The sequence below is a fragment of the Protomyctophum bolini genome (assembly GCF_963924005.1).
Source record: "Protomyctophum bolini genome assembly, chromosome: 11".
Taxonomy (NCBI): domain Eukaryota; kingdom Metazoa; phylum Chordata; class Actinopteri; order Myctophiformes; family Myctophidae; genus Protomyctophum; species Protomyctophum bolini.
In genome coordinates, this window is record NC_137872.1 from 12669192 (window position 1) to 12694201 (window position 25010).

The 25010-nt window shown below is 43.2% G+C and overlaps 4 protein-coding genes across 4 annotated transcripts; 2 read left to right on the top strand and 2 right to left on the bottom strand.

Moving 5' to 3' along the window:
• Nucleotides 1-481: 481 nt before the first annotated feature.
• trir (telomerase RNA component interacting RNase) lies at nucleotides 482-2693 on the bottom strand. Its single transcript, XM_080776124.1, has 3 exons — nucleotides 1837-2693; nucleotides 1366-1437; nucleotides 482-1271 (listed from the first exon to the last, which is right to left on the bottom strand). The coding sequence occupies exons 1-3, from the start codon at nucleotides 2113-2115 to the stop codon at nucleotides 1164-1166; spliced, it is 459 nt and encodes a 152-aa protein (XP_080632250.1). The 5' UTR covers nucleotides 2116-2693; the 3' UTR covers nucleotides 482-1163.
• Nucleotides 2677-13009, top strand: mcm5 (minichromosome maintenance complex component 5). The gene is made up of 17 exons (XM_080776121.1): nucleotides 2677-2785; nucleotides 3331-3504; nucleotides 3805-3931; nucleotides 4273-4401; nucleotides 4975-5147; nucleotides 5683-5838; nucleotides 6560-6729; nucleotides 7069-7240; nucleotides 8315-8426; nucleotides 8915-9058; nucleotides 9147-9212; nucleotides 9539-9715; nucleotides 10060-10172; nucleotides 10563-10691; nucleotides 11156-11298; nucleotides 12184-12311; nucleotides 12626-13009. Exons 2-17 carry the CDS (start codon nucleotides 3332-3334, stop codon nucleotides 12725-12727), a joined length of 2214 nt encoding a protein of 737 aa, XP_080632247.1. The 5' UTR covers nucleotides 2677-2785; nucleotide 3331; the 3' UTR covers nucleotides 12728-13009.
• A 138-nt stretch (nucleotides 13010-13147) lies between these two features.
• On the bottom strand, nucleotides 13148-15644 carry hmox1a (heme oxygenase 1a). The gene is made up of 6 exons (XM_080776123.1): nucleotides 15526-15644; nucleotides 15364-15415; nucleotides 15125-15236; nucleotides 14456-14671; nucleotides 13887-14159; nucleotides 13148-13587 (listed from the first exon to the last, which is right to left on the bottom strand). Exons 2-6 carry the CDS (start codon nucleotides 15402-15404, stop codon nucleotides 13384-13386), a joined length of 846 nt encoding a protein of 281 aa, XP_080632249.1. The 5' UTR covers nucleotides 15405-15415; nucleotides 15526-15644; the 3' UTR covers nucleotides 13148-13383.
• A 639-nt stretch (nucleotides 15645-16283) lies between these two features.
• On the top strand, nucleotides 16284-24914 carry foxred2 (FAD-dependent oxidoreductase domain containing 2). Its single transcript, XM_080775845.1, has 10 exons — nucleotides 16284-16459; nucleotides 17005-17216; nucleotides 17603-17908; nucleotides 18826-19077; nucleotides 19583-19921; nucleotides 20747-20913; nucleotides 21166-21331; nucleotides 22659-22885; nucleotides 23789-23959; nucleotides 24293-24914. The coding sequence occupies exons 2-10, from the start codon at nucleotides 17008-17010 to the stop codon at nucleotides 24523-24525; spliced, it is 2070 nt and encodes a 689-aa protein (XP_080631971.1). The 5' UTR covers nucleotides 16284-16459; nucleotides 17005-17007; the 3' UTR covers nucleotides 24526-24914.
• Nucleotides 24915-25010: the final 96 nt, after the last annotated feature.

Genomic DNA, 25010 nt, shown 5'->3' on the forward strand with positions numbered 1-25010 from the left:
TCAAGTCAAATAAGTGTGGCCACCCCTGGTCTATATCCTAAAATGGGGAAAGAAATTTCCTTTGCAAAATCGGTCTTGAAATTCAAATTAATGTGAGCACAGGAGCAGGTGACGTGTAGTCTAGTATGAATCTCTATGACTGTTAAGACTAGCACAGATTAAAGGTTTATAGATCAGTATGCTGGTAAATTACACATCGTCACTGTGTGACTGATGGAAACCTTATCTCCATATTTCAAATTGTTTTGTTACCGAATGCCTGTGGCAAATAGCTGATCAAAATGTTGCAATGCATTGTGAGCTTGTAGTCAGTGGATTTTATGAATACTGAACTACAAGTATTGACAAGAGCTTGTGACAAACTACATTGGATCCACTGGAACACAACCATTTCACATTTTCCTGAAAAGTAATGGTTTTGGACAAAGGTTTCCACCAGACAGCGACAATATGCAAAATAGGCAATTCAAACTAGTTAATAGCTGCTTCTTAAAAAGAATTTATTCAATGGGTGAAATTATCAGGTGACAGTCAAACAGAAAAGATTGGTTTTAGATAATCACAACAATTGCTTTTCCAAGTGCCTAGCGAGGGGAGTGGACCAATACACACAGTAGGGTCCGTTTCCTCTCAACTCCAAGTTGAACCAACATGGAGGTTTTGTGGCAGTGTGTCATGGGTTCCAGCCTGGTAAAGCTGGCAACTCTTGCACCATACCACAAAACTGGCAGTGGACGTTTAATCAAACCGCCTCATTTCGCAACAGAAATAAAGAAAATACTGTGTAATATAACATAACTCAATTGAGCAGCTACAACTACGACAATAACAAAAGCATACTGATGTCCGAGGAGTAAATCGGTCACACTGATGACTAAGAACAAATCAATAAGACTTGAGGGAAGTGCACCCTAAAGTCTTTTTGACACCACATCCAATCACAAGTCCACACCAGCAAAATCCTTAAACAATACAAAAAAAGGCAGAAAGGGGGATGGGTTGGGCAACATCTGGCAAATTGTACACAAGTTTAAGTTTGTGAAAGGTTTCAAGATCGACAGGTCACTAAGTCTGGCAGTATGGACTGTCCGGTCTTCCAAGACATTCCCCCAGTCCCAGATGCCATAATGAAAACATTGTCGCTTCACTGTTGCCACGGGAGTCTACTTGACCAGAGGCCTGGTTTTGTCATCATCGCCACACTGGTGTGCTTTGTACTTTTTCACCTCAGCCATGTATTTTGACCAGGCATCACTCTTGCCTGGCTCAGTCTGAGAGAGACGGAGAGAAGGGAGACAGAGACTCAGTGAAAGTATGTTTAACACGTTTAATAAACTGCATGTCGGGCACAAAAAACAAACGTACCTCGTTCTCTGGTTTGTGTTTCTTCGCAACCATGCCGGTCTTTAGGAACACACCACCTCGGCGCTTCCCCACCTGGTTAGGGGATAGAAGACTGAAACCGTTATACGAGCTCTTGCAGGGGTACTGCCAATGATGGAGATTACACGAGAGCAGGTGGTCTACATTTTAGGCTCCTGCCGCCGCACCACCAGCAAGCCCTCATGAGAAGCTGTCCCAATCTAGTCTGGTCTACATTTAATTTGCATTTTTACCGAATGAGCCACTGGATTCAGTGTAGACACAGACTTAACTACAGCTCTAAGTACCGCAATCAAAAGTCTCAAGTGCAACGCCAATTTCATATGACCACAACTGCATGTATTTAAGTGTTCATATTATATGTAACTTAAGTGAGTTTTCTTTTGAACGTGCAATATTATGCTTCAATGTAGGCCTACAGCTAGCTCATCTTACAACTACCAAACCCCTTACAAAGCTCGTCACGGGAGGGGGCTTCTTGTCCTCAGTTGACTGTCCTTGCTCTGCAGTTTGTGCATCTCCACTTGCTTGCTCCATTTCCTTTCTTCGCTTCTCTGCCTCCATTTTCTTCTTGAACATCTCCATGAAGCTGCCGTCGTTGGCGAACGCATTTCCCCCCGGTGTTGCCTTACTCGCGCCCAGTGCGGGGCTGGAAGGGGACGCGGGGCTACTGCTGTTAGAGTCACTGCTGCTTTGTTGACTTTTGCTGCTGCTGGTGTGTTTCGGATCCATAGTTTCTCGGATTTATCGGCATAAATCCGCAGTCCAATATGTATGTTATTTAGCCGGCTATTCCCCTTGTGATAATAAAAGTACAGCACAAAATGTGATGCGAGATAACAGCGCTTTTCAACACGCTGCGCGCGGCTGGCAGGACCCCGCCCGAAGCCAGTGTTAAAAAAAGATCCAGGGAGCGGTTAGCTAGTTAGCACCTTTCCATAGACAGGCAGCGTGGTTTCTAAGCCATTGGATGAAATCCGTGTAATGGTTAAAATGTCCCAGACAGCGTTGAATAGTTTGATCTCAAATAACGTGTCTGACTGTCCTGATCCTGAACAGAACAACACAAAGACACTTCTGCTCCAGATGCTAACGTTGAGGCCTCCGCTGGGCCTTTGTGGACAATGTTTGTCCTCCAGAAATAACAAATAATAAACATATATTCACTTGCGTGGTGTATCTAACTACACGCTATTTTCACCGCGTACGTGTCGGGCGAGAATCCAAGACGCCTGGTTATTTTCGTATATTTAACTATTCGTTTTCACAAGTTTCGTTATGTTTCACTTGCGGTCGGCCATCTTGAATTACCTTCCTGAAATGTGACGACTGACGATCGACAGACCGACGCCTGCTGCCCCTGTCCTTAGTGCCACAACAGCGCCCTCTAGTGTGCTGGAAGGTTTGACATAAATAATTCGTTCTTTATCAAAATGAAAAATATCTCTATAAAAGTCTCGTTTCAGGTTGTTTTTCTGTGTGTGACTTTTCCTCCGAGGCGGTGGAAAGCCTGGTGAGGCGAGGTTAGTGTGTGACTGTGTGTGTGTGTGTGTGTGTGTGTGTGTGTGTGTGTGTGTGTGCGTGCGTGCGTGTGTGTGTGTGTGTGTGTGTGTGTGTGTGTGTGTGTGTGTGTGTGTGTGTGTGTGTGTGTGTGCGTCGCTCTAGTTGCTCCTCCTACCTACTGTCTTTTTCGCGCCACCAGTTTATCAAGTCCTGCCCTTATCTTTAAATCACACCCTCTTGCAATAGTTTCAACCATTCAAGCACGCGCTCCTTTTCTTTGGACCAATGACATGCCGAGGGGCGGCTCTTGGAAGATGCAACTCGCGGGAAATTGAGGGACACTGGGAAGGAGTTTTGCCGCGAAACACATCGTGCTCTACCCTGTGTTGTTTGTTGTACAATCTCTGTCAATTTAACTAAAATAAGCTTTGCGTCTTGATTCAGAATGTCTGGTTTTGACGACCCGGGAGTTTACTACAGCGACAGCTTCGGAGGTGGTGAGGGAGCCGGTGGCGATGAGGGTGGAGTGAAGCGGACCCAGATCAAGAAACGATTCCGTGAATTCCTCCGTCAGTTCAGAGTTGGAACCGATCGCACCGGTTTCACATACAAATACAGGTAATATTTTGTCTAATAGTTGTTTATAACAACCAAATGGCTTATCATTCTAATCTGACCTGGTCTGGTGGGAGATTTATTCAAGTTCAACTTGGTTTGCTCCTCCATCTATCAGCACACTTTAGTTGGCTGAAACGATGAGAGATGAGCTAACCACCATCTTGTAGTTTAGGCAAAGAGACCGTGTCCTGGTTATAACATGACTGCCTAAATAGTAGTCTAATTACAAGTTACAACAGACTTTACACTGCACAATCCTATCATTGACGTGTGTGTGCTGACATTTGTGCTGTTTATCAGAGATGAGCTCAAGAGACACTACACCCTGGGAGAGTACTGGGTGGAGGTGGAGATGGAGGACCTCGCCAGCTTCGATGAGGACCTATCAGACTGCCTTTACAAGCTGCCAACTGAGAACCTACCTCTGGTAACCTCATGTCTCTTACTAGGCTGTCCCAGTATTTACTACCCAGTGCTCGGATCCGGTCTAGAGGCAGTGCACACACACCGTTTCCCTATACACTGCTATCTAGGCCGGATCTGCAACCTGTGTAGCGAAGTGATCCCAGCCTAACCTCTGGTGTGAGAATGAACCTAAGCAATCTGACAGCTGTTTGGCTCCTGAAAAGAGTAAAACATTCAAACTAGATGGTGTTCACTGTGAGCAGTTTGCTCTGGCTAAGTTGATGCTAAGAAGATAATATTGACCTATGTGTGACAAACTCACTCAAAATTTGTGTAGTAACCCCCAACCAACTTGATTGACAGCTGGAGGAGGCAGCAAAGGAGGTGGCCGATGAAGTGACCCGTCCCAGGCCAGTGGGAGAAGAGGCGGTTCAGGACGTCCAGGTCATGATGAAGAGTGACGCAAATTCTGCCTCCATCCGCAACCTGAAGGTAACGCATTGTCATTTGTGACAGTTCATGCTTTGACTCTAAACAACATTTCAATAATGGTTAGGAAGTTCTAGAAATGAGGGTCTATTGTAGCCAGAACTCTGCACACACACACACACACACACACACACACACACACACACACACACGTTATGTACGTAGAGGAGTGTATTGATTGATTCTTTAAATACTCTATTGGTTTGAAACGACACAGTTGATAAGACATTTGGGGCAACCTCATTTCGATGGGAATTAAAATATACCTCCCCCTAGTGTTTTATTTTTCTCAGGCCAGTATTGAAGGAAACCAGTGATTCACATTGCTAAATGGATGATGTCACATTGTGGTGGACGAGTAGTAGAAAGAGCATTTACCCAACCCATGTTAGATCTAAAGTTACCCCCTTTTTCGTACTATTTAGTAAAACATTTAAAAAAGGTCAATGTAGCTTGGCTATCTTTGAGTGCACGTATCAGAAAAACAAAAACCCTTCATATAGTTGTTTCTGCAACATCGTCTCTCCCCATTTCTGACACCAGATTGAGTCTTTTCTTTCATTGCTTCCCCTGTAGTCGGAGCAGGTGTCCCGTTTGGTGAAGGTGCCTGGCATCATCATATCTGCCACGGCGGTGAGGGCCAAGGCCACCCGTGTGTGCCTGCAGTGTCGCGGCTGTCGCTCAGTCATCAACAACATCCCTCTGCCGCCTGGCCTGCAGGGCTACGCTCTGCCACGCAAGTGTAACGCGTGAGTACCAATGTCTGTCCACTGTGTGCATGATTGCGAACGCAGTGTTTGCGAAAGCAGTGAGCACTTACTATGAGACCTAGCAGATCATGTCTGTCTGTCTGTCTGTCTGTGTGTGTGTCTGTCCCGCTTTTGTGCCCATATATGGAGCTGAGTGATTTGTTTGTGATTGATGCAAGTGTCTGTCCCGCTGTTACGTCACCATGACTCAGCCATAACCATATAAGGAGTCCCCAAAGCAGCTATACGTCCAAAATCCAAATATGTACGTCGAGCTGCGTTCGCTTCCCGCGTTTGCGCGTCTTACTGGTTCCTACTGTGTGTGTGTAACATATCAGGAATATATGTTTGTTGTAATGTTCAAGATAGCCTGGGTGACAATGGTGTATAATGCCTGATAGTTGAGCATAGTATACTGTCGGACTGAAACAGAAGGTCCTCAACTTGCTGCTCCTAATAGTTAGGATTAGGATGAGTAAATGCAGAGGACAAATTTAACGTGTGCAAATGTACTGTGACAAAAAATATACTCCAGTGAGGGGGCCGGCAGAGTGAAATGTCCCGTGGATCCGTACTTCATCATCCCTGACCGCTGCGTGTGTGTGGACTACCAAACCCTGCGCCTGCAGGAGTCCCCTGATGCCGTGCCCCATGGAGAAATGCCCCGCCACCTCCAGCTCTACTGTGACAGGTAACAACCCATTCTGACCTGAGATCAGATTCTAAAAATGAAAAAGCTATGTTTCTATGTCAGTCGTTCTTCGATTTTTCAAAAATAGCAGACCTACAAGCTCGTAGCGCGCCACTCGGTGGCGTGCTATGAGGTTGTAGATCTGCTATTTTTAAATAGATAAAGCATAAGATAATAACACCAAAAGGGGTTCCCGCCTAAAATGGGATAATCTGCATGTGTGCCACCACACTGCAGTTCAATTGCATTCAGTGTAGTACAGCAATTTTTTTCTCATATATTTTTTTATCCCACGATTTTGTAACCCATTTTTCACCCCTGTGTCAATCATCTAATGTGATCCTGGGCTCTACACACCCTCCACCAACCTAGTCCCCATATATGGGGGACAAGGGGAGAGCAACGGACTTGAACTCATGCTTCCTTCATGCCTGAGTGTCCAAGTTGCTCCTTTACACCTGACAGGGGGGAGTTTCCCTGGTTGGATGTAGCGTGTGGAAGGAAGTAAGGAACACGTTATTCCAACCAATTCCTTTCCTCTCCATCAGGCGCCCCGGCTGGCCAGGGGGAGGCAGTTTTGTAGTACAGCAATTTGATAACCAAATTTGCTGGTGCCATGCTTTCGCATGGTTGCAAATGCAAGGGTTGGAATGTGGATTTGTTTTTTGCACACTGGTGTGACCATTCCTCGCCAGACCTTGTACCTCTTGTTCTTCCTCAGGTATCTTTGTGACCGTGTGGTGCCAGGGAACAGGGTGACCATCATGGGAATTTACTCCATCAAGAAGGTGGCATTCACCAAGACAAGAGGAAATGACAAGAGCTCTGGTGTAGGCATCCGTGCTTCATACCTGCGTGTGGTCGGCATCCAGATGGATACGGAAGGGGCAGGTAAAGATCACCGCATCAAAAGCTGAAGCTTTTACGTTGTATGATGTTGTACAGTTAACTGGCCTAGTAAACCATCCTGGTTGCGTGGCTCATGATAATGTGAATTCACACAACAGGGATGGTTGACCAGGCTAACGGTTAACACCCATCTCTAGACAAATGCTGGTAAATTCCAGCTCTATCGTCGTATCGTGTTGTAAACTAGTAGAGTGGAAGTCGAATCCAGCCATTGGATGCTAGTTTTCTATCTTGGCTTTTTGTCATGATTACATTGTGTCTTTGCTAGCTTTAGCTATGCAAATAACTATTGAGCACACAGGATTTACTCGTTGCTCTCAGGTCGAGGAGTGAGTGGCTTAGTCTCGCCACAGGAAGAGGAGGAGCTGAGAACTCTGGCTGCCTCTCCTGATGTCTATCATGCTCTGGCGCGCTCTTTGGCTCCCTCAATCTACGGCAGTGATGATCTGAAGAAGGCCATAACCTGCCTGTTGTTTGGAGGCTCCAGGAAGAGGTGAGATCAGATCACCTTGTCTAATGGTTCTGCGTTCTGCCTCTGTTGTTGGGTGCTTTTGCATTGTACACTCTTTGTTTTTGCTTTTTACCCCAACTTGGTCGTTATGCTAATTGATTCCTCCCCAAACACATTTGTGTGCTGTTGTATTCTCCTAACTCAAATGATAGTGAGGAGCCCCCACAGGGAAGATGTAGACCTCCTCCCTCCCAAAACCCCCTGCTGACAGGTGCCGCCCAAACCCGCTAATGACAAATATAGCCCTCCACCCGGCTTCACTCCCCCGAACTCGGGACAATTGTGTTCATATAGAGACGCTTGACAAAGCCGGATGCACCACTACCACTGTGGATGCGAACCCACAACCTCTGTGGTGGTAGGCAGCAAGGTTATAATAGTTTAGTTTTTTTCATTATAGTTTAGTTTTAGTTAGTTTTTACATATTGTTTTCTAATTCAGTTGGTTTTAGTTTTTAGAGCGGGTTTGCTAGTTTTTATTTAGTTTTTATTTTGGTGAAATGCTTAGTTTTAGTTTAGTTATAGTTTCGTTTTAGTTTTTTTTCGTACTTTGGTTTATTTGTGGGTTAGGATTAGCGTGGCTACATGCTGCCGTACGGTGTTGAAAACTGCTGTAAAACTTGTTGGAGAAAATAATCTAATGAATTCAAAAGGATTATATTATAAATATCCGAAAGGCATATAAATATTGATAAGGGTATTTTGTCTATAATTTTAGTTTTGTTTTTTGTTTTGAGGACACACAATACAGTTTCAGTTTAGTTATCGCTTTTTAATTTATTTTAATTTTTTGTTAGTTTCAGTTAACTATTATAACCTTGGTAGGCAGGCACTTTACCACTGCGCCGCCCAAGCATTTCCACTTGGAAACATTGAAGACTGAAACATGTTCAACTGCGGATGTGCATTGAAATTAATCTTTGAGAGTGAGAACAATAGCCAAGAATTCGTTTTTGGTACACAAGTTTGTGTTGAGCATGGCATTTTGTGATCGGTCGGATGAATTCCTCTGGTTTGTGCTGTAATAAAAACGCATGTATCCTCTGGTCTCCCTCAGACTGCCTGATGGTCTGACTCGCAGAGGAGACATCAACCTGCTGATGCTGGGAGACCCTGGTACAGCCAAGTCTCAGCTGCTCAAGTTCGTGGAGAGGTGTTCTCCCATTGCGGTAAGTTAGTGTTTAGTCATCTGCTTGTTTTGTTGTACATGAGGTTTGCATTGACGGGAAATTGACTAATAGATAAAAGGAGGTTCTTTATGGTTGCAGAACAGTTTCTCCAGAAATTAATGATCCATCCAGTGCATTAGTCAGTGGGTCTTGTAATGCACTGGAAACAAATGTTTGTTCAATCTATGCCATATATGACATATTTTGTCAGTGTCCCTCAGGCTCAGCCAGACTTAACACTCCCTGTGTGCTGCAGTAATAATGGCGACCACTGCTCCTAATAGGATGGCTAAATGTGGTGAACACATTTCACATAATATAACCCTGACAACTACTGAAGCGAGCCAACTTATTAGGTCTATTCTATTCTGAACTGTACCACAGTGACACAGCAGAAGCCATATTTTTTACTCTGTAGTACAGTGTTGCTTACGTCAAGCTAACAAGTTACAATGTTACTCCTGTGCTGTTGCTGATGCTCCCATCAGGTGTACACCTCTGGGAAGGGCAGCAGTGCTGCAGGTTTGACTGCTTCTGTGCTGAGGGACCCCGTAACCAGAGGTTTCATCATGGAGGGCGGAGCAATGGTGCTGGCTGACGGCGGCGTGGTGTGCATTGACGAGTTTGACAAGGTAAGATGAGATTTTCTTTTGTTGCTTGAACTTGGATTTTCTTTATTCTAATTATTTTCGAGTAAGACGGTTTTATTGTTCTTCACAGATGAGAGAGGATGACAGAGTGGCCATCCATGAAGCCATGGAGCAGCAGACCATCTCCATCGCTAAGGTATGGTCCTTTCAGCGGCTATATATAGTATATTCCTTCTCCTTTGTCTTGAGATGAGATTTTATCACTTTAGCTCTATTTAAAATGTTAAATATCATTGCGAGAATAAGCCTACTTGCAACGTGCATAATACGTTTTGCCATCTCATAGACAGCTAGCGTCTTTCAGAGCCACCCTGTAAAAATGCTGTGCCCAAAATAGGTACTCCAGGTAATTTCCCCCCATGTATATTGTTCCTCCATTTTGTATCATTGTGAACGATAGAATGGTAAGTGATATTGTGACTGTTCTGCGGTTCTCTGGTAAATGTACTTTTCTAATTCCAGGCCGGAATCACCACCACCCTGAACTCACGCTGCTCGGTGCTGGCTGCCGCAAACTCTGTGTTTGGCCGCTGGGACGACACCAAGGGAGAAGAGAACATCGACTTCATGCCCACCATCCTCTCCCGTTTTGACATGATCTTCATCATCAAGGACCACCACGACCAGGAAAGAGACATGGTGAGAACATAGGTGATTGGTTTGATCAAAATCCGGAGTTGCACGGTTGTGGTCGGGAGTTTTGTGAGTGAAATGAATGTCAGTGGTTCAACTCGCAGACTTCACAGTATACGGTAAATTATTTTGTCGATTGTGAAATCTTGTCCTAACGGAGAATATAATGTATTCCTTCATTCAACCGTCATTTGGATATACCCCCCCTCCCGCCTTTTCACAGTTCTTAATTTCTATTCTTTATCTTTTATTGACCCCTGTGGACTCCGGTCCCCTTAAGTCTAAAGGGTTTAAACTGCTTAATCTAGTGCGTGTCATGGTTCTGGTTTCTATGTCCCTGTCTTCCGCAGATTCTGGCTCGTCATGTGATGAACGTCCACCTGAGTGCTCACACACAGACCGAGGGTGTGGAGGGAGAGGTTCCACTGGCCACCTTTAAGAAATTCATTGCTTACGCTAGAGTGTGAGTCCTTAATTGAAACTTTGTCTTTAGAAGACCACGGTGGAAAATAGTCAAATGTCATGTTTACTCACAGGTTCCATTGAGTGCTCTAGTGATAACACATTTATATAGGCTAGCCACTAACTTATCAGCCAAAAATAAATAAAGGCTTATCAGACAAATTAGCCTGTTGCTTTGTTGCCAATGGTGTGCATGCTTCACACGCCCTTATACTGTATACAATACACACAATAACTGCATGTCCTGTGATGAACGGTAAAAGGCACCAGTGTGCATCAACAATCCAGAACTAGACTTTACTTATGATAACCAAAGACTTTATAATATTTTCTCAATTTGTCACGTGGTCAGGTCATGACTAATGTTTGATGTGAATGTGTCTCCTGACAGTAAATGCGGGCCCCGTCTCACTGCGGCGGCCGCTGAGAAGCTGAAGAACAGATACGTGGTGATGAGGAGTGGAGCAAGAGAGCATGAGAGGGAGAGCGACAAGAGAGCCTCTATCCCCATTACTGTCAGGTATGTACATAAACTATGATGATGAGCCTATATCCCCATTACTGTCAGGTATGTACATAAACTATGATTATGCTGATGGCAGAACATGACATCTTTTGTTATAATATGCAGTAGATATTTGCTGCTGTGTCTTGTAATATTCTCATTGACACCTTCATGGAACTACAGACTAGGCTGTGTGAAGGACAACTTTGCAGATGAGATTTCCAACCACCTTAACCCTGCCGTCCCTATTGTGGACATGTCATTATATCATGTCAGTATGGGGTGGCAGTGGCCTGAGAAGCTAAGGTTCCCGGTTTGATCCCTCACTCGACTGCTCACAAATACCTCCCATCAGACCTAAAGCACGTCTGATTTACGTTGGACAATGCATTTTATGTACACTACTAGTAACACTAACGGATATTTTCCGGCATCAGAATAAACCAATCCAATATTTCTTCTACCTTTCCCTCTCCCAGGCAGCTGGAGGCTGTGATTCGTATCGCAGAGTCTCTGGCCAAGATGAAGCTTCAGGCGGTGGCCGGTGAGGAGGAGGTGGACGAGGCCCTCAGGCTCTTCCAGGTGTCCACGCTGGACGCTGCCCAATCAGGCAGCCTCTCAGGTCTGTACCCACCTTCCACATACAGTACAATCTACATACAGTTTGTACATAGTACAACTTTTGCCGAAAATAGGTGATCTGAAATTTCACATCTACGGTAGTCTCAATGCAACACGTGAGCCTATTATTGGTGTAGAAGTTCAGACTCTGAATATTTAATGTTAATCAATCACTATATGAAATTTACAATTTAGGCATTTAATCCAGAGCGATTTACAGTAAGCAAGAACACATGGTAATACATAGAAATAGTCATCAAGAATCATAAGCAAGGGGCACGGTGGCACAGTTGGTAGTGCTGTCGCCTCACAGCTAGAAGGTCCTGGGTTCGATTCCCGCTCGGGGCGCTGTGGGTGCTGGCGGCGTGTTTCCTCCTCCGCGTCATCAGTGCCCATACCCGAAGGCGGGGTGAAAGGGCCTTTCTGTGTGGAGTTTGCATGTTCTCCCCGTGTCCCCTAGGGTAGGTACCCTCACAAAAACATGCAGTAATCCTGGTCTCTAAACTGCCTCCCCCTGGCCAGCCGGGGCGCCTGATGGAGGGGAAAGGAAATGGTTGGAATAACGTGTTCCTTCCACGCGCTACGTCCAACCAGGGAAACTCCCCCCTGTCAGGTGTAAAGGTTTGTTTATTTAGACGGGACAGAGCATATTAATGTTAAAAAATTAATTAAAAAAAAGTAGCGTACATACACCAAAACTGACATTACAAGACATGAGAGAGGCATGAGACGGCATACAAAAACATAATGCATTTCAAAACACAGTAAAAGGAGAAAATAAGAAAATATTAAAGTTTAGCCTTTGCATACGCTTGTAAGGTCGTCGAGGCTATTGCAAAATGAAGTATTTGTAGTTTGGGCATGTCTAACATGTGTTGTCGTGTAGGTGTGGAGGGCTTCACCACTCAGGAGGATCAGGAGATGATTTCCCGTATCGAGAAACAGCTGAAGAGGCGCTTTGCTATCGGCTCCCAGGTCTCTGAGCACAGCATCATCCAGGACTTCACCAAGCAGGTCAGTCAGTTGTACACTGAGGGTCAGGATTCTGTGCAAAACCGAATGAGAAGACACCTGTGCAAAACCTGCATGCATGCGGGCTGTGCTACAATACTGTTAATTTCAGAATGATTGATTTGTTATTAAACTACTAAGGGAAATTAATTAAACTACTGCCTACGGTTCAAACTTGAAACCAAATATATAGTATAACGTTTTAAATTTCAGTATAGAAAGTGTTAGATGTTCTTTTAGTCTGTTTGACAAATGTATTCAACAGGCAATCTTTCTCACCCCCATGGCCTTCTCTTCTACCTCTGTCCCTTTTACAGAAATATCCAGAGCACGCCATCTATAAAGTTCTTCACCTCATGATGAGGAGAGGAGAGATTCAGCACCGCATGCAGAGGAAGGTCCTATACAGAATCAAATAGAGGAAACTTGTGTATTCCCTAGGCTACCAATGTTTGACATTGATGTAAATACTGTAGTTTGTTTTTTCTTGTTATCCAGGTGATGTCTATGGAGCAATTATAGTCTTTGTGAATCTTTAACATCTAATTCTGGAAATCCTCCAAAATATTTCATACATAACGAGAAATCTGGTCTATTATGGAAATAATAAAAAAGTGGAGCCATTGAATGATTTCACTGTATTGAAGTTTTGTACTAAAGAAAAGTTGCATGCTCTGTAAAGAATAAAGTATTTGAATTTATGTTGAGTTGGATTCTGTCTGCTTGCATGATGTGAATGGGTCTGATGGATCCATCAGTTATGGTCCCTGGAATTGATTTGGGTACAAGTAAATGAGTTGTGGAGACGGGGTTTAAATTTTAGTATTTATTTACTGTACAGTATTCGTATAAAGAAATAAACTAAACAATCCTGTTTATAAAATAAATTGGATTTAAACACTTCCATTTAATATTACTGTTGTCAAAACTTTGATTTAATTATTTGATGTAGGCTATAACGGTTATGTTACAATTTTCTTGCCTACCAGGAACGGCTTTATGTTTTACAAAGCAAGCTGTTAGTAAAGTGCTGTACATGCAAACTATTGCTTCATTAAGGACATTTAAGGTTTAGCTATGCATTTTGGTGGTACATGGATGGATACAATGCGTACAACATTCCCATTCCTACAGTGGCCAGTGCGACACAACACCCCATGGTGAACTGTACAACAGGTGAAGATTGGATGATGGATGCTGGGAAACTGTGCGTTTTGGCCTTTGGTTGGTTTCCCATTTCCTCTGTGATGGTCAGCATTTTCTGCAAGTCATCAAATACCTTTATTGGAAAGATGATAAAAAATCCTTCAGCATGAAGTAAGTCGCTAACATAATTATATTGCATTTATCAGCCCTTCCCCTTTTATATTGGGCTGTTTTTATTAGGCATTTTGTAACCTCAAATCATTTGTACTCTCAATGTTTACAATTACCGGTAATAACAATCCCAAAATACAGCAAATCCAGTTTAAACCCTTACATCAAAAAATACTTATACTGTGTATTATACTAATGTTTATCACACATGCCCCAAATAGGGATGCCAGGCTGAAAGTGATTAACCTTCATTCAGTCTACCTGGATGTTGAATTCGAATGCTGCAACAGCCTCTGCCAGCACAGCCTCCCTCTGCTCCTCTGTCAGGTCGATGCTGTTCATTCTGCTGCGGTACAGCTGTTTGAAGCGAGAGGGACTGGTCACGCCAGGGAATGAGAAGAATGACACGCCGTCTCCTCCGCTCAGCCCCACGGATTTCTGGGTAATCTTCCCCAGCACTTGTCCCCCTGACAGGTCACCAAGGTAACGGGTGTAGGCATGTGCCACGAGCAATGCTGGGTTGTGTTTGCCAATCTGAGAAAAGAACTAGCCACTTAGTTCTCTATATACAGTATGTCTCCGTATAATGGAAGTTTTTTTTATTGATTGTACAGGTGGTACAGTCAAAATTGATGATCATTGATATGATTACTGAATACAAACAATGGCATTCTTGTTCTTGTTGAGGTAAGAGGTTACATAACACACAGGTAAAAAGTTCTATATAAATTATGCATGGGTGATTCAACCTTTATCACTTATCAGTTCCAAAGACATGACAGCATAGTGTTTCTGCTAGAGTGTCCCCTTTGTATTCTTTCAGCACTCACCTGCTGAAGTCTGTGTTGATATCTCTGTGTGGCTGCAGGAACGATTATTTTCTTTTTCCACTCTGGTCCAAAGAAGTGCTCCAGATCTCTCTCTAGGGATTCCAGGCGGGCCAGTTCCTGGGGGAAGTATATTGGCACAACAGCTGGGTGCGAGGCATTCCTGTCCAATTCCTGCTCCAGCACTTTGTAGATCTCATACAGGGAACAGAGAAGGAGCTGTTTTGGAACAGAGAAACACATTTCGTCACCGTCGGGCAGAAACGTACGCTGTATGTCCAAAACCGTGAAATGGAAAAAAAGAACCAGTGTTAATGGATCCAATTTACTGTGTTATTCAGTCGCAAGCTCTTGTTAATACTTTTTTGTTAAATATTTATAAAATCCACAGACCGGAATGAACCATTTTCAATTATTTTTTCAAAAATGGCAAATATAGCATACACAAGCTCGGAACGTGTTGCACTTTTGTGACAAGACAAGATACTATGAAGAAGTAGGGAATTCATTTACAAAAACAAACTAAAAGTTTAAATATGATGATACAAGATTTCCACATGACAGCAATGATTTACAGTATATTAGACTAATTTTCTCTGTCAAATGGATCATTGAGGGGTGTTGCAAACTCTTTGTGATGATCTCTAAATGCTGTGAATCTGCTGAGCTCACCTTGTACTGTGGCAGAGTGATTTGTCCCTTCTGGTAGCTCAACATCAGTTGTGTGTTCTCAGCTCTGATGTGACTATCCTTAGTGGCTGCCTTGATCTGCTCTGACAAATCACTGTGGATATAAAGAAACTTTAGAAAACACAAGAACAGCCTGGAAGGTGAATGTTCCTAGCTAAAATGGTTCAGTAACATTTTTTGTGCATATTCACTTTGAGTCAAGTATTAGGTGAATACAATACCTGTCAGAGGAATCTGTGTCATTTCTCCTTGCGCTCTTCATTGTCTCCAGTTCTGCAAACCATGTCATCATGGTTAATTCATATTTAGTATTAAAGACTTAAAGATAAAACTAAAACTAAGCATGCACAGTAACAAACATGATCAATTTAACATTAACTTACCTGTGTCGTAGCCTCAGCTGAATGATTCTTGAAGTGTATCTTATAAAAGTTGCTCTCCTTGAAGTGTGAACCGTCAACTCTACTGCCTCTGATTTGCGCTCCCTGTTTTATATCAAAGCTGCTGAATGTAATAGGAAGTGTGAGTGCTGACACATCCCTCACATGTCTGAAGCCTAACATGATGAAGCAGTTTCACCCACTTGTTGACGAAGGAGCCTGAGGAGAAAACATGACGGGGCACAAATAAAAATACTGAGTCACTTTAAGGGCTTTTCAAACGGAGTTCACTTCAGTGATTGCATAGTCTGTGGTCCCTTACAAATAGTTGTGGCTGCCACAAATATCAAGTTCAAAGTGTTTATCGTCACAATACAATTGGTGGGGTGGCAGCATTATATAGGCAGTGATATTGTAATTTCTTCTTTTAGATTAATTGATTGAATACTCTTAGCAGTTTGAAAACAGTATGAAAGAAAAAGAACTATGCTATTAAGTATTAACACTATTCTGTATTATGTGCTATCGTATTGTATTATGTTCTAATCTATTCTATTCAGTTCTAAGTATTATTTTCTCATTCTAATTTCTATTCTATAATTATGTTATATTCTCTTATGTTCTATTCTATTCTGTTCTATATTCTTTCTGTTCCATTCTGTTCTAATCTATGCCATTGCGTTCTATTCTTATAACCACGCCCCCTTTTAATATCCAGCATTTCATTGGTGTTCCTCGGGGCCAGGGGGAAATGGCTCTGCTGGTCTGCTGCTGGTGGCTGAGGGGCACATTATAACTCTATGGAGGGGATCATCGTTTAGCATTATGAAATGCAAGTAATTGCCAACATGTAGATTCTCTTCTCTGACGACATGTCTTCCACAGCCAAATGCTAAACCACTGGATTTTGGGAGAGAGGGGTCGACTGCAGTAAAAGGTAGTTTCTTTTTTTAAACTTGTATACGCACTACACATCTGGTTTCATCCTCAAACATGTTTCATGTCGGACCAGGAGTTTAATTAGTTTGATCCACGCAGTTTGGACTTGCTGTTGTTACGTATTACACCACACCACATTCAACTGCATTGTATAGTTCTGTACTGTACGGTGATAGGTGGCTTTGTCCTGTGGTTATTGGGTTTGAAGCCATAATGCGGGCATGAATCATCTACAGTACGATCGAGTCTATAGCATACCGACTGATTAGGCCAGTTTTTTACTGTAACTGTTCAACCCACCATATAGCTCAAGTCGGCAGGTAAAAATATGAAACGCTTCGCCATTGGCTGCCAAATACAGTAAATACAGCATAAGTCATAAGAAAATGTATAAGCATTATGCAGCATGAGAAATACTGTTCGGTTGTGCAGATTAATTAACAAGAGATTGAAGATGGCTTTGGTGTCCTTGAATTGTATAATAGATTCAAATGTCCCACATCCACTCTCATCACTATCTTGTCCCTTGTCATGTTATTACAGGTTATGGATTCAGGCTTCCTTCTCTTCCATCTTCTGGTCATCCTTGGCCTGGTCCACTGTTCTTCAAACCAACACAACAGCACGCATCACTATGACTACTGTGTCCTTGGAGCAGGGCCAGCTGGTCTGCAGATGGGACATTTTCTGTCCAAGGCTCAAAGAGATTATATCATATTGGAGAGAAACTCTGAACCGGGCAGCTTCTTCAAAATGTAGGTGTCAAAACAACATATCATATAATGTAATTTTGTGAATAGGAACAATTAGCTTGTGAGATCAGGATAGTGTTATCCCAAAGTCTGATGCTTGCCACTGCCAGTAGTGAGTGTGTAGTAACGACTTAAACCTTCTATACATACATGATATAGTAAACTAATAGTTAATTCATCCGAGTCGGCTCTATAGGTACCGTGTTTAATATTAGTTTCAGGTAGTGCATGTGCTAATAATAATAATAATAATAATGCATTTTACACAATTGTACAAGAAGTAATGAATAAAACACAATGAGGGATATCAATGGCTCAATGAAGTCAACTAAGTGCTATCTGACACAGATCGTTTGAGTGCTTATATTGTTCTGTTGATTTGTACAAAGATATCCCAGGCACAGGAAGCTCATCAGTATCAACAAGATCTACACGGGGAGACGGAACAGAGAGTTCAACCTGCGTCACGACTGGAACTCGCTGCTGAGTGACAGGCCTGACCTCCTCCTACAACGAGTGAGCCAGGAGCTGTACCCGTCGGCAGACGCCTTCCTCCGCTACCTGGCCATGTTTGAGAAAGAGCTGGGGCTGAGGGTCCACTACGGAGTGGACATTGGCAAGGTCCGAGCATCGCTGTCACCAAGAGGCAGGATGTACACACTTACTGATCAGCGTGGCCTGGACTATACATGCAGGTATTTAGCATGTCCAAATTAAACCCTTTAATAGATAAATGGTTCTCGAACATTTTATTGTGAAGAACAACCAAATTCATATGTATTTGGCCGCAAACCCCATCTGAAAAGATTTTGTGCCAGGGACCTCGGAATATTTGTGGTGTTAAGAATTATCTGAAAATAGCAGATATGCAAGCTCACAACATGACCTCAGTCTGAGGAAGAGCATGGTAGCTCGAAATGTCACCCATGTAGCCAGATCCAGTGTGCAGATTCTACTTTATTCCAGCTTTTGGTGTGTGTGTGTGTGTGTGTGTGTGTGTGTGTGTGTGTGTGTGTGTGTGTGTAAACACAAACTTACACTAACGCAAACATTAAATGCCATTGACAAAGAATGGACAATTTTGAGTGTTTGTGTAAACACAAACATTGCGTAACACAAACCTTGTAGACTAAGGCGAGGACACACATTCTGATTGGCCGGAATGAGATGATGTATGATGATAAGAGTTTTTTTTAGGTATCTATGTATGTGGTCAAATACAGTATGGCAGCATGCCTTTGGTTTGAGATTACTGGTGTGTTCTTGTTGCTGTATTAATAGTGACCCCTGCTGGCTGGTCAGGGTGGGGGACTAGCTGTGTCCATTATGCTCCGCTGATGTAAATTCTTGCTGTTAGGTGAAAATTAGAAGCTGGTCGCTCCATGTATATCAGAGGAGGCATGTGGGTTTTCTACATCACTTCGTGGATGTGCTGGGTTGACACCCCAGTACACACAGAGAAACTGCAGCGAATTAATTGTGGGGGAAATGAAAAAGAAAAAAAACACACACACACACACACACACACACACACACACACACACACACACACACACACACACACACACACACACACAAAACAAGAGGTTGCATAACTTTTTCTCACCCCCAGGGTCCTCCTGGTGTCAACAGGGCTCTGGGATCCACAGAAGGTTCCGTTTGTTGGTTCTGACCTGGCTGAGGGTTATGAGTCCATCTCTACAGATCCTGAGGACTACAAAGACCAAGCAGTACTGATTCTGGGCAAAGGAAACTCTGCATTTGAAACAGCCCAGAGCATCCTGGGCAGAGCGAGCCGAATCCATCTCTACAGCCCCAGTCCTGTTCGACTGGCCTGGCAAACACATTATGTGGGAGATCTCAGGTACTACAGTATGCAATTGATGAATTGAATGGTTTTAGTGGTGCGACTCTAAAGCCTATTTTATACTTTACGTGCCTGGTGTTGCATACAGAAAATAGTTGGTCTGAAAGCTTGACACGTTGGTAGCTACCTGGTGTGTGACACATGTATGCAAACTTAGGTTTAAGGATCATGAGCACAGACAGTTGGTCTGTCATTTGTTGGACTGTCCGTGGACTTGCTGTGCACTTTTATGAGCCCCAGAGAATGACTGCTGATTTAGGTGAACCAGTGTTCATTCTAGTGTCACAGTTCCATGAAACTTTCTTATTGTTTTCATGGTCCCTGGAACAACAACGCTAATTATTTAAAAATAGAAAACATATTTGGAGGTTGAGCACCACTGACATAGACATTTAGCCAAATCTGGTCTCAGTCCTAAATGGGTTAATAAGTGCATACAAGGCATGTGGGCTTACAGGACTCACTGAAGTGTGCACTGCTGACAGGCCTATTTCCCCCTCAGAGCCGTGAACAATGAGCTGTTGGACACATACCAGCTCAAGTCCCTTGATGGGCTGGCAGAGGGAGGCCTGGAGGACATCGCCATCGTCCAGCGGAGAGACGATGAAAGGGTGAGATCGGGCAGAAAGAAGGGCCAGTCGAGGCCTGGCAGGAAGGAGAAGAGGAAGCAGTTGTACCTTACGCTGGCTGAGCTCCTGGACGGCCCACAGGAGAGGAACGGCTCCGGGGTGACGCCAGCCAACCTGCCAGCTTATCATAACGATAACTTCTCCCTGCGTCAGCCCTATGACCGCGTCATCCGATGCCTGGGCTTCCATTTCAACTTCACCATATTTGATGGGTATGAAGGTTAAGAGTTTTAACATGTTAAATTCTGTATTATTTTTACACCGAGACGTACCTAGAGCATCGGCTGTTCAGTTTGACATTAGTTGGAACCAGTAAATCGTGTTCCCAGCGATTTGCAGCTTCAGAACCCAGACACAGGACTCCATCTTGATTGTGGAGATAGCATAGCATCTAACCGAAACATCTGCAGAAGGATCACCGACCACCCGAGGCATGATTTCTGTAACGCGACTAGCGACGGGACCGTGATCGGCCTTCAAAAACACGATCTTTGATTACAATTGGAATCATTGATTTAGATTCAGAGCTATTAGCGTTAGAAGATTTCTCCTCCCGTCCGCTTTTATGGAGGGGGAACACTTTTGATGACTCACAAACCGGAAATTACGTCAATAGTTGCACAACAGGCACTCCTAGACTGTAATATAGTGTATCGCTCACTGATATCAAACAATCTCCGCCCTCGGCAGACAACATAATCAATTCAAAAGACGGAGATCTCCGTTCTGGGCAATTAAGGTGTTAAGCAGTGCAGACAGGGGGCCCAAAAGCAGGTTGTGAGTTGTTTGGGTAGCTTTGCTTCCAAAGAACGATTTTTAAAGACAAATGTTGTGTTGCTTAATACATTGGGTCTTGACTTCATTGTCAGTGTAAAGTTCAGGCCCAAATCTAAAAGCAAAAAAAAGACACTTTTTATTTTAAGTTGGACACTTGACTTTAAGACATTGTTCTTTGGAAATGCTTCTCCTCTATCTTAACATCTCCGGGCTGTTTCATTTAGATAATGTCCGTATTTCCTAATGATTTTCTCCCCAAGCTCTGCCCGCCCACCCAGCAGCGAGGGAGCCAGAGGTAGGTTGCCAGGGGTGACGGCATGGTATGAGGGACGCGGCACCCCAGGCTTGTTTGTGTTGGGGACAGCTTCCCACTCCAGAGACTACCGTACATCAGCTGGGGGGTTCATCCATGGATTCCGTTACACAGGTAACACCCCTCAACATATAGATACTTTTATTTAGGTTTTTGAAAAGATGTTGGAAATACTTGCATACGTATGCTTGATTTTCCATGTAATTGCATGTAAAGGTCACACCTTTGATTTCCCCAATTGTTTACCGGAAAATGTTGAAGTATATTTAATTTGGCAAGGTAACTGTTATCTCTCTCTCACTTGAGAGAGAGAGAGATTGTGTTATTTGATGTACATCTCATATCTACACCCATGTTCTACCACAGTGCGGGCAGTGCATCGTGTACTTGAGCAGCGTTACCATAGCAACATGTGGCCTTTCACAAAACTGTTGACCACTCGGCTACAGTCGTGGATTCTGAAGCGGGTCAATGAAGCCTCTGGACCGTACCAAATGTTTGGTGTGTTGGGAGACGTCATACTTCTTAAAGGGTAAGTGGATGTTGTGAATGGTTGGAACAAGAAATGGCAGTGTAATCCAGTCTGGCAGTGTGCCGTGGGTTCGACTCCCGATCCTGACGGCCTTTACTGCATGTCACCCCCCCATTTCTCTCCCCATTTCCTGTCAGCCTACTTTCTATCCCTCCATAAACAAATTTTAAAAAGCCACAAAAAAACATTAAAAGAATAATTGAAATGGCAGTGTGTTTTAGCTTCTCGACTAAACCACTATACTGTGATAAGCCACATGACGAACGCCAAAAATAAGCAAAAGATTATATGACATATTACTTACAACAAACACAATCTAACACATAAACCCACACAGAGGGTTAAGAATGATTACCAGTAGCTTATCATTACCATGGAGCTCGGGTGGTGCAGTGGTAAAGTGCCTGCCTACGACCACAGAGATTGTGAGTTCCTCCACCGCTGTGCATCTGGCTTTGTCGGAGCGTCTATACGAACACAATTGGCCCTCAGTGTGTGAGCGTTTATTTATTTTTCTCTACGTACCAAAAGAGGTCACACTGGCCACGTTTACATGAGGTCTTTCAACCCCTCTTAATTCCGAATAGAAGTTAAATCCTATTAAACGTTAAACGTCATGTAAACACCTACAAAAACTTAAATCCGAATGAAATGCTCGATGCGATTTAAAAACCATTCCGATGTCACTGGCCGGATTATTTCGATGTTCAATGCGATTGAAAGAAAATTGGACTCATGTATACACTGCTTCGGATGTAAGTTCATTCTGGTCTTTCTGAGCATGCTCATTTCCAAGGCGCTCCAACTCCAAGGCACTCATATCCAAGGCGCGCCGAGGAGTTTGCACATAGAGCGCGTTATTTCGTGCATTTTGCAGATCCGAAATCCACACAAAAAAAGACGGTAAACATATATGCCCGCCCCTATCCAACCAGCAGCCTCAAAGCTAATGTGGAATGAAATGATGGGATTTTAAAGTATCATCTTTTGTCTGTAATTGTTGAGACAGTCACAATGAATGAACTGCCTATATTGTATGTGTCCAACAGATGGCGTAGTTTCACGTGAATTAACATGTATCATGTCTTATATCACATCTCCATGTAAACAATCATTCGGAATGACCATTTCCCATGTAAACTCGCAGCAAAACAAATTACTTCAGAAGTATTTATTCAGAATGATCAGCCTGCATGTAAACGTGGCCACTGACTGAGTTTTTAAACTCAATCACAGCTTCACCCTGTGGGGGATTATGGATTGTCCTGCAATACTTTGCCTTGTTCCATGACATGTTTTGACTATTCCTCCTCTTCTCGCCCCTCAGCTCTCACTGTGAGTACTTGGAGGAGTTCCCCTTACAAGCCCTGCCTCAGTTCTCAACTCTCTCTGGACACAAGGTGTCCAGGCATGGGTTGCTGGTTCTGGTCATGCAGTATGGGCTGAACCGCACAGACTTTCTGGGGCCGGGGAGAGCAGAGTCAGAGTGGACCCGAGCATGGAGGTCCAACTTCCTGCACCCTGTGTTGTACCACTATGACAGCCTTCCTACTGGTATGTATGATTGATCGAATTGAATAGTTTATTAAGCTTGTAAATCACAGGAAAGTACAGTTCAATACAAGGCAATATAAATACTCAGTCAATATAAGCCAAGGTTTCCGTCGGTCTATATTGAAGAAGTGAGGGGCGCTCTTATCATCATACATCATCTCATTCTGGCCAATCACAATTTGCGTCCTCACTTTTCCGTCTTCACTTTTCTGTCCTCATTTTTAACTTCAATGTTATGTACTTTGCTCAGCCAATCAAATCATCGCTATGGGGTGATCAGCCAATCACAAGCCAATGTTTGTGTTTACACAAACCCGGAAAGCTGGGCATAGGAGGGGCTAGCGCCCCTCAAAAACCTCACCGGCCACCGTGGCCTGCTGGGAAATGCTATGTTATTCTATTATTATTAGTATTTGGTTAATGTAACACAACATTGCAATAGTTTACCATTAAAATTATAGTTTTTTTATGAGCTTACATTGATCCCAAAAGCCTGCTGCCTAGTTGTGCTGCAGTTATCTGAACCTAGATCAGCCTATTTGTTGCATGATGGTGTCACACGCTGGATATACCAGACCTGCAAGCTCACAATGTGATGTGTTGTGAGCTTGTCGGTCTGCTATTTTTGATGTGCAACATAGTCGTGTGACAAAGCACGGACATCTTGATAGGGCTTAATAATGCTCCAGTGAAAAACATTCATTGGTTAATAATGCATCAGACAAGAAAATATTCATTAATTCTATAAACATTTTCATAAATAAGAATTCATCATATTTTTTAAATGTACGATACATCACTAAACCAATTTGCTTTTAGTTTAGTTTTATCCAGTGAATCCTCTGTCGTTACTACCAATATACTTCTGAATCTGAATCTGTTTCTATGTATTTATTCCAACAGAGAATGACATGAGGCACCGACCCCCTGGTTGGCCATTGCCACGGCCCAAGGCAGTGCACCACATGATTGAGGACTTCCTGACAGAGTGGGATGGTCCCATCTCTCACAGCCAGCCACTGCGACGCTTTCTGGAACACTGTGTCCACACCGACCTCAGGGCCTTCTATGCAGGTAGCGCAGCGCATCACCTGGATGTCACATCACCTAGACTGGATGTCCAGACATGCCCTTTTGATACATTGCTTGTTTCTATGTTCACAATTTCATGCACATTAAACATTTCAATTTATTTAGATGATGTATAGGAGTATGACATACGCATCTGCCACAATGACTTGCATATGTACATTGTTCGAGAATCAGAAAATATATAATACCTGGGGACTACCCAAATAAAAGAAAGATTTCTTCATCCATGTGACTGTTGGTCAACCTACGCGTACATTATTACTCTGGACAGAAATATTGACGTAAATCATTCCTGTTTTTCTCTGCCACCCTTAGAGTCATGTTTCCGCCTATCACTGACCCATCACAAGCCACCTCTGTTTTGCCGGCAAGGATATCTGAAGAAGCAGGGTGTTGTCGGCACCAGACAGCTGTGGCAGCATGCCCGTGATGCTGGACTAATGTCTGCACAGCAGGAATCCCAATTCTCCAAGGCTGACCCCTCATTCCCCCATTTCCTGACGCGAGCTGGAGCCTCTGTCTCTTCAGGACTGAAACTTGATTTCTGACTGCTGACAACAAAGTCTTAACTCTTAAACCATAGTGTACTATGCCAGTGGGTGACCTTTTTTTATGTCCATTGGACTCTACCTCTGATGTGCATGTTAACTCACCTCATAATGCCAAATAAGTTGTTTGTGAAACCACCGTAAGATAGCTGCCATGGCCCATGAAAGTTCAAAGGTTATTACTAATGAAATATTTTGTATATGTTAAAGTTTACCATTTTATTTTATTTTTTTACATGACAGCATACATTTGAATGTTTATGTATATTATATAGGTGGATGGGTGGGATTTCTTTATGTGAAAAGCTGTTGATTATGCACTATTTATTTTTTTATATAGAATTTTATGACTTTCTGTTCAAGCAGACATTAAAGAAAGATGCCAGATTGTGTGTTGTTAATTAGTAATTACTGTATGGCCAATGGAATTTCCTATGTATAGTATTTAATATACACAGTGCGCCCAGCAAAAGGCCCATCTGATT

Bases quoted from the DNA above. Each gene is read 5' to 3' on its own strand.
- hmox1a (XM_080776123.1), bottom strand. From the start codon at position 15,404: ATGAAGAGCGCAAGGAGAAATGACACAGATTCCTCTGACAG. The intron at 15,237-15,363 runs GTATTGTATTCA...TTATATCCACAG, and splicing joins GACACAGATTCCTCTGACAG to TGATTTGTCAGAGCAGATCA. The intron at 13,588-13,886 runs GTAGACTGAATG...TTTCCAATAAAG, and splicing joins CATTCGAATTCAACATCCAG to GTATTTGATGACTTGCAGAA.
- trir (XM_080776124.1), bottom strand. From the start codon at position 2,115: ATGGATCCGAAACACACCAGCAGCAGCAAAAGTCAACAAAGCAGCAGT. The intron at 1,438-1,836 runs GTAAGGGGTTTG...TCCCCTAACCAG, and splicing joins CCCCTCCCGTGACGAGCTTT to GTGGGGAAGCGCCGAGGTGG. The intron at 1,272-1,365 runs GTACGTTTGTTT...CGTCTCTCTCAG, and splicing joins AACACAAACCAGAGAACGAG to ACTGAGCCAGGCAAGAGTGA.
- foxred2 (XM_080775845.1), top strand. From the start codon at position 17,008: ATGGATTCAGGCTTCCTTCTCTTCCATCTTCTGGTCATCCTTGGCCTG. The intron at 17,909-18,825 runs GTATTTAGCATG...TCTCACCCCCAG, and splicing joins GGCCTGGACTATACATGCAG to GGTCCTCCTGGTGTCAACAG. The intron at 22,886-23,788 runs GTATGTATGATT...TTATTCCAACAG, and splicing joins CTATGACAGCCTTCCTACTG to AGAATGACATGAGGCACCGA.
- mcm5 (XM_080776121.1), top strand. From the start codon at position 3,332: ATGTCTGGTTTTGACGACCCGGGAGTTTACTACAGCGACAGCTTCGGA. The intron at 8,427-8,914 runs GTAAGTTAGTGT...TGCTCCCATCAG, and splicing joins AGAGGTGTTCTCCCATTGCG to GTGTACACCTCTGGGAAGGG. The intron at 9,716-10,059 runs GTGAGAACATAG...TGTCTTCCGCAG, and splicing joins ACGACCAGGAAAGAGACATG to ATTCTGGCTCGTCATGTGAT.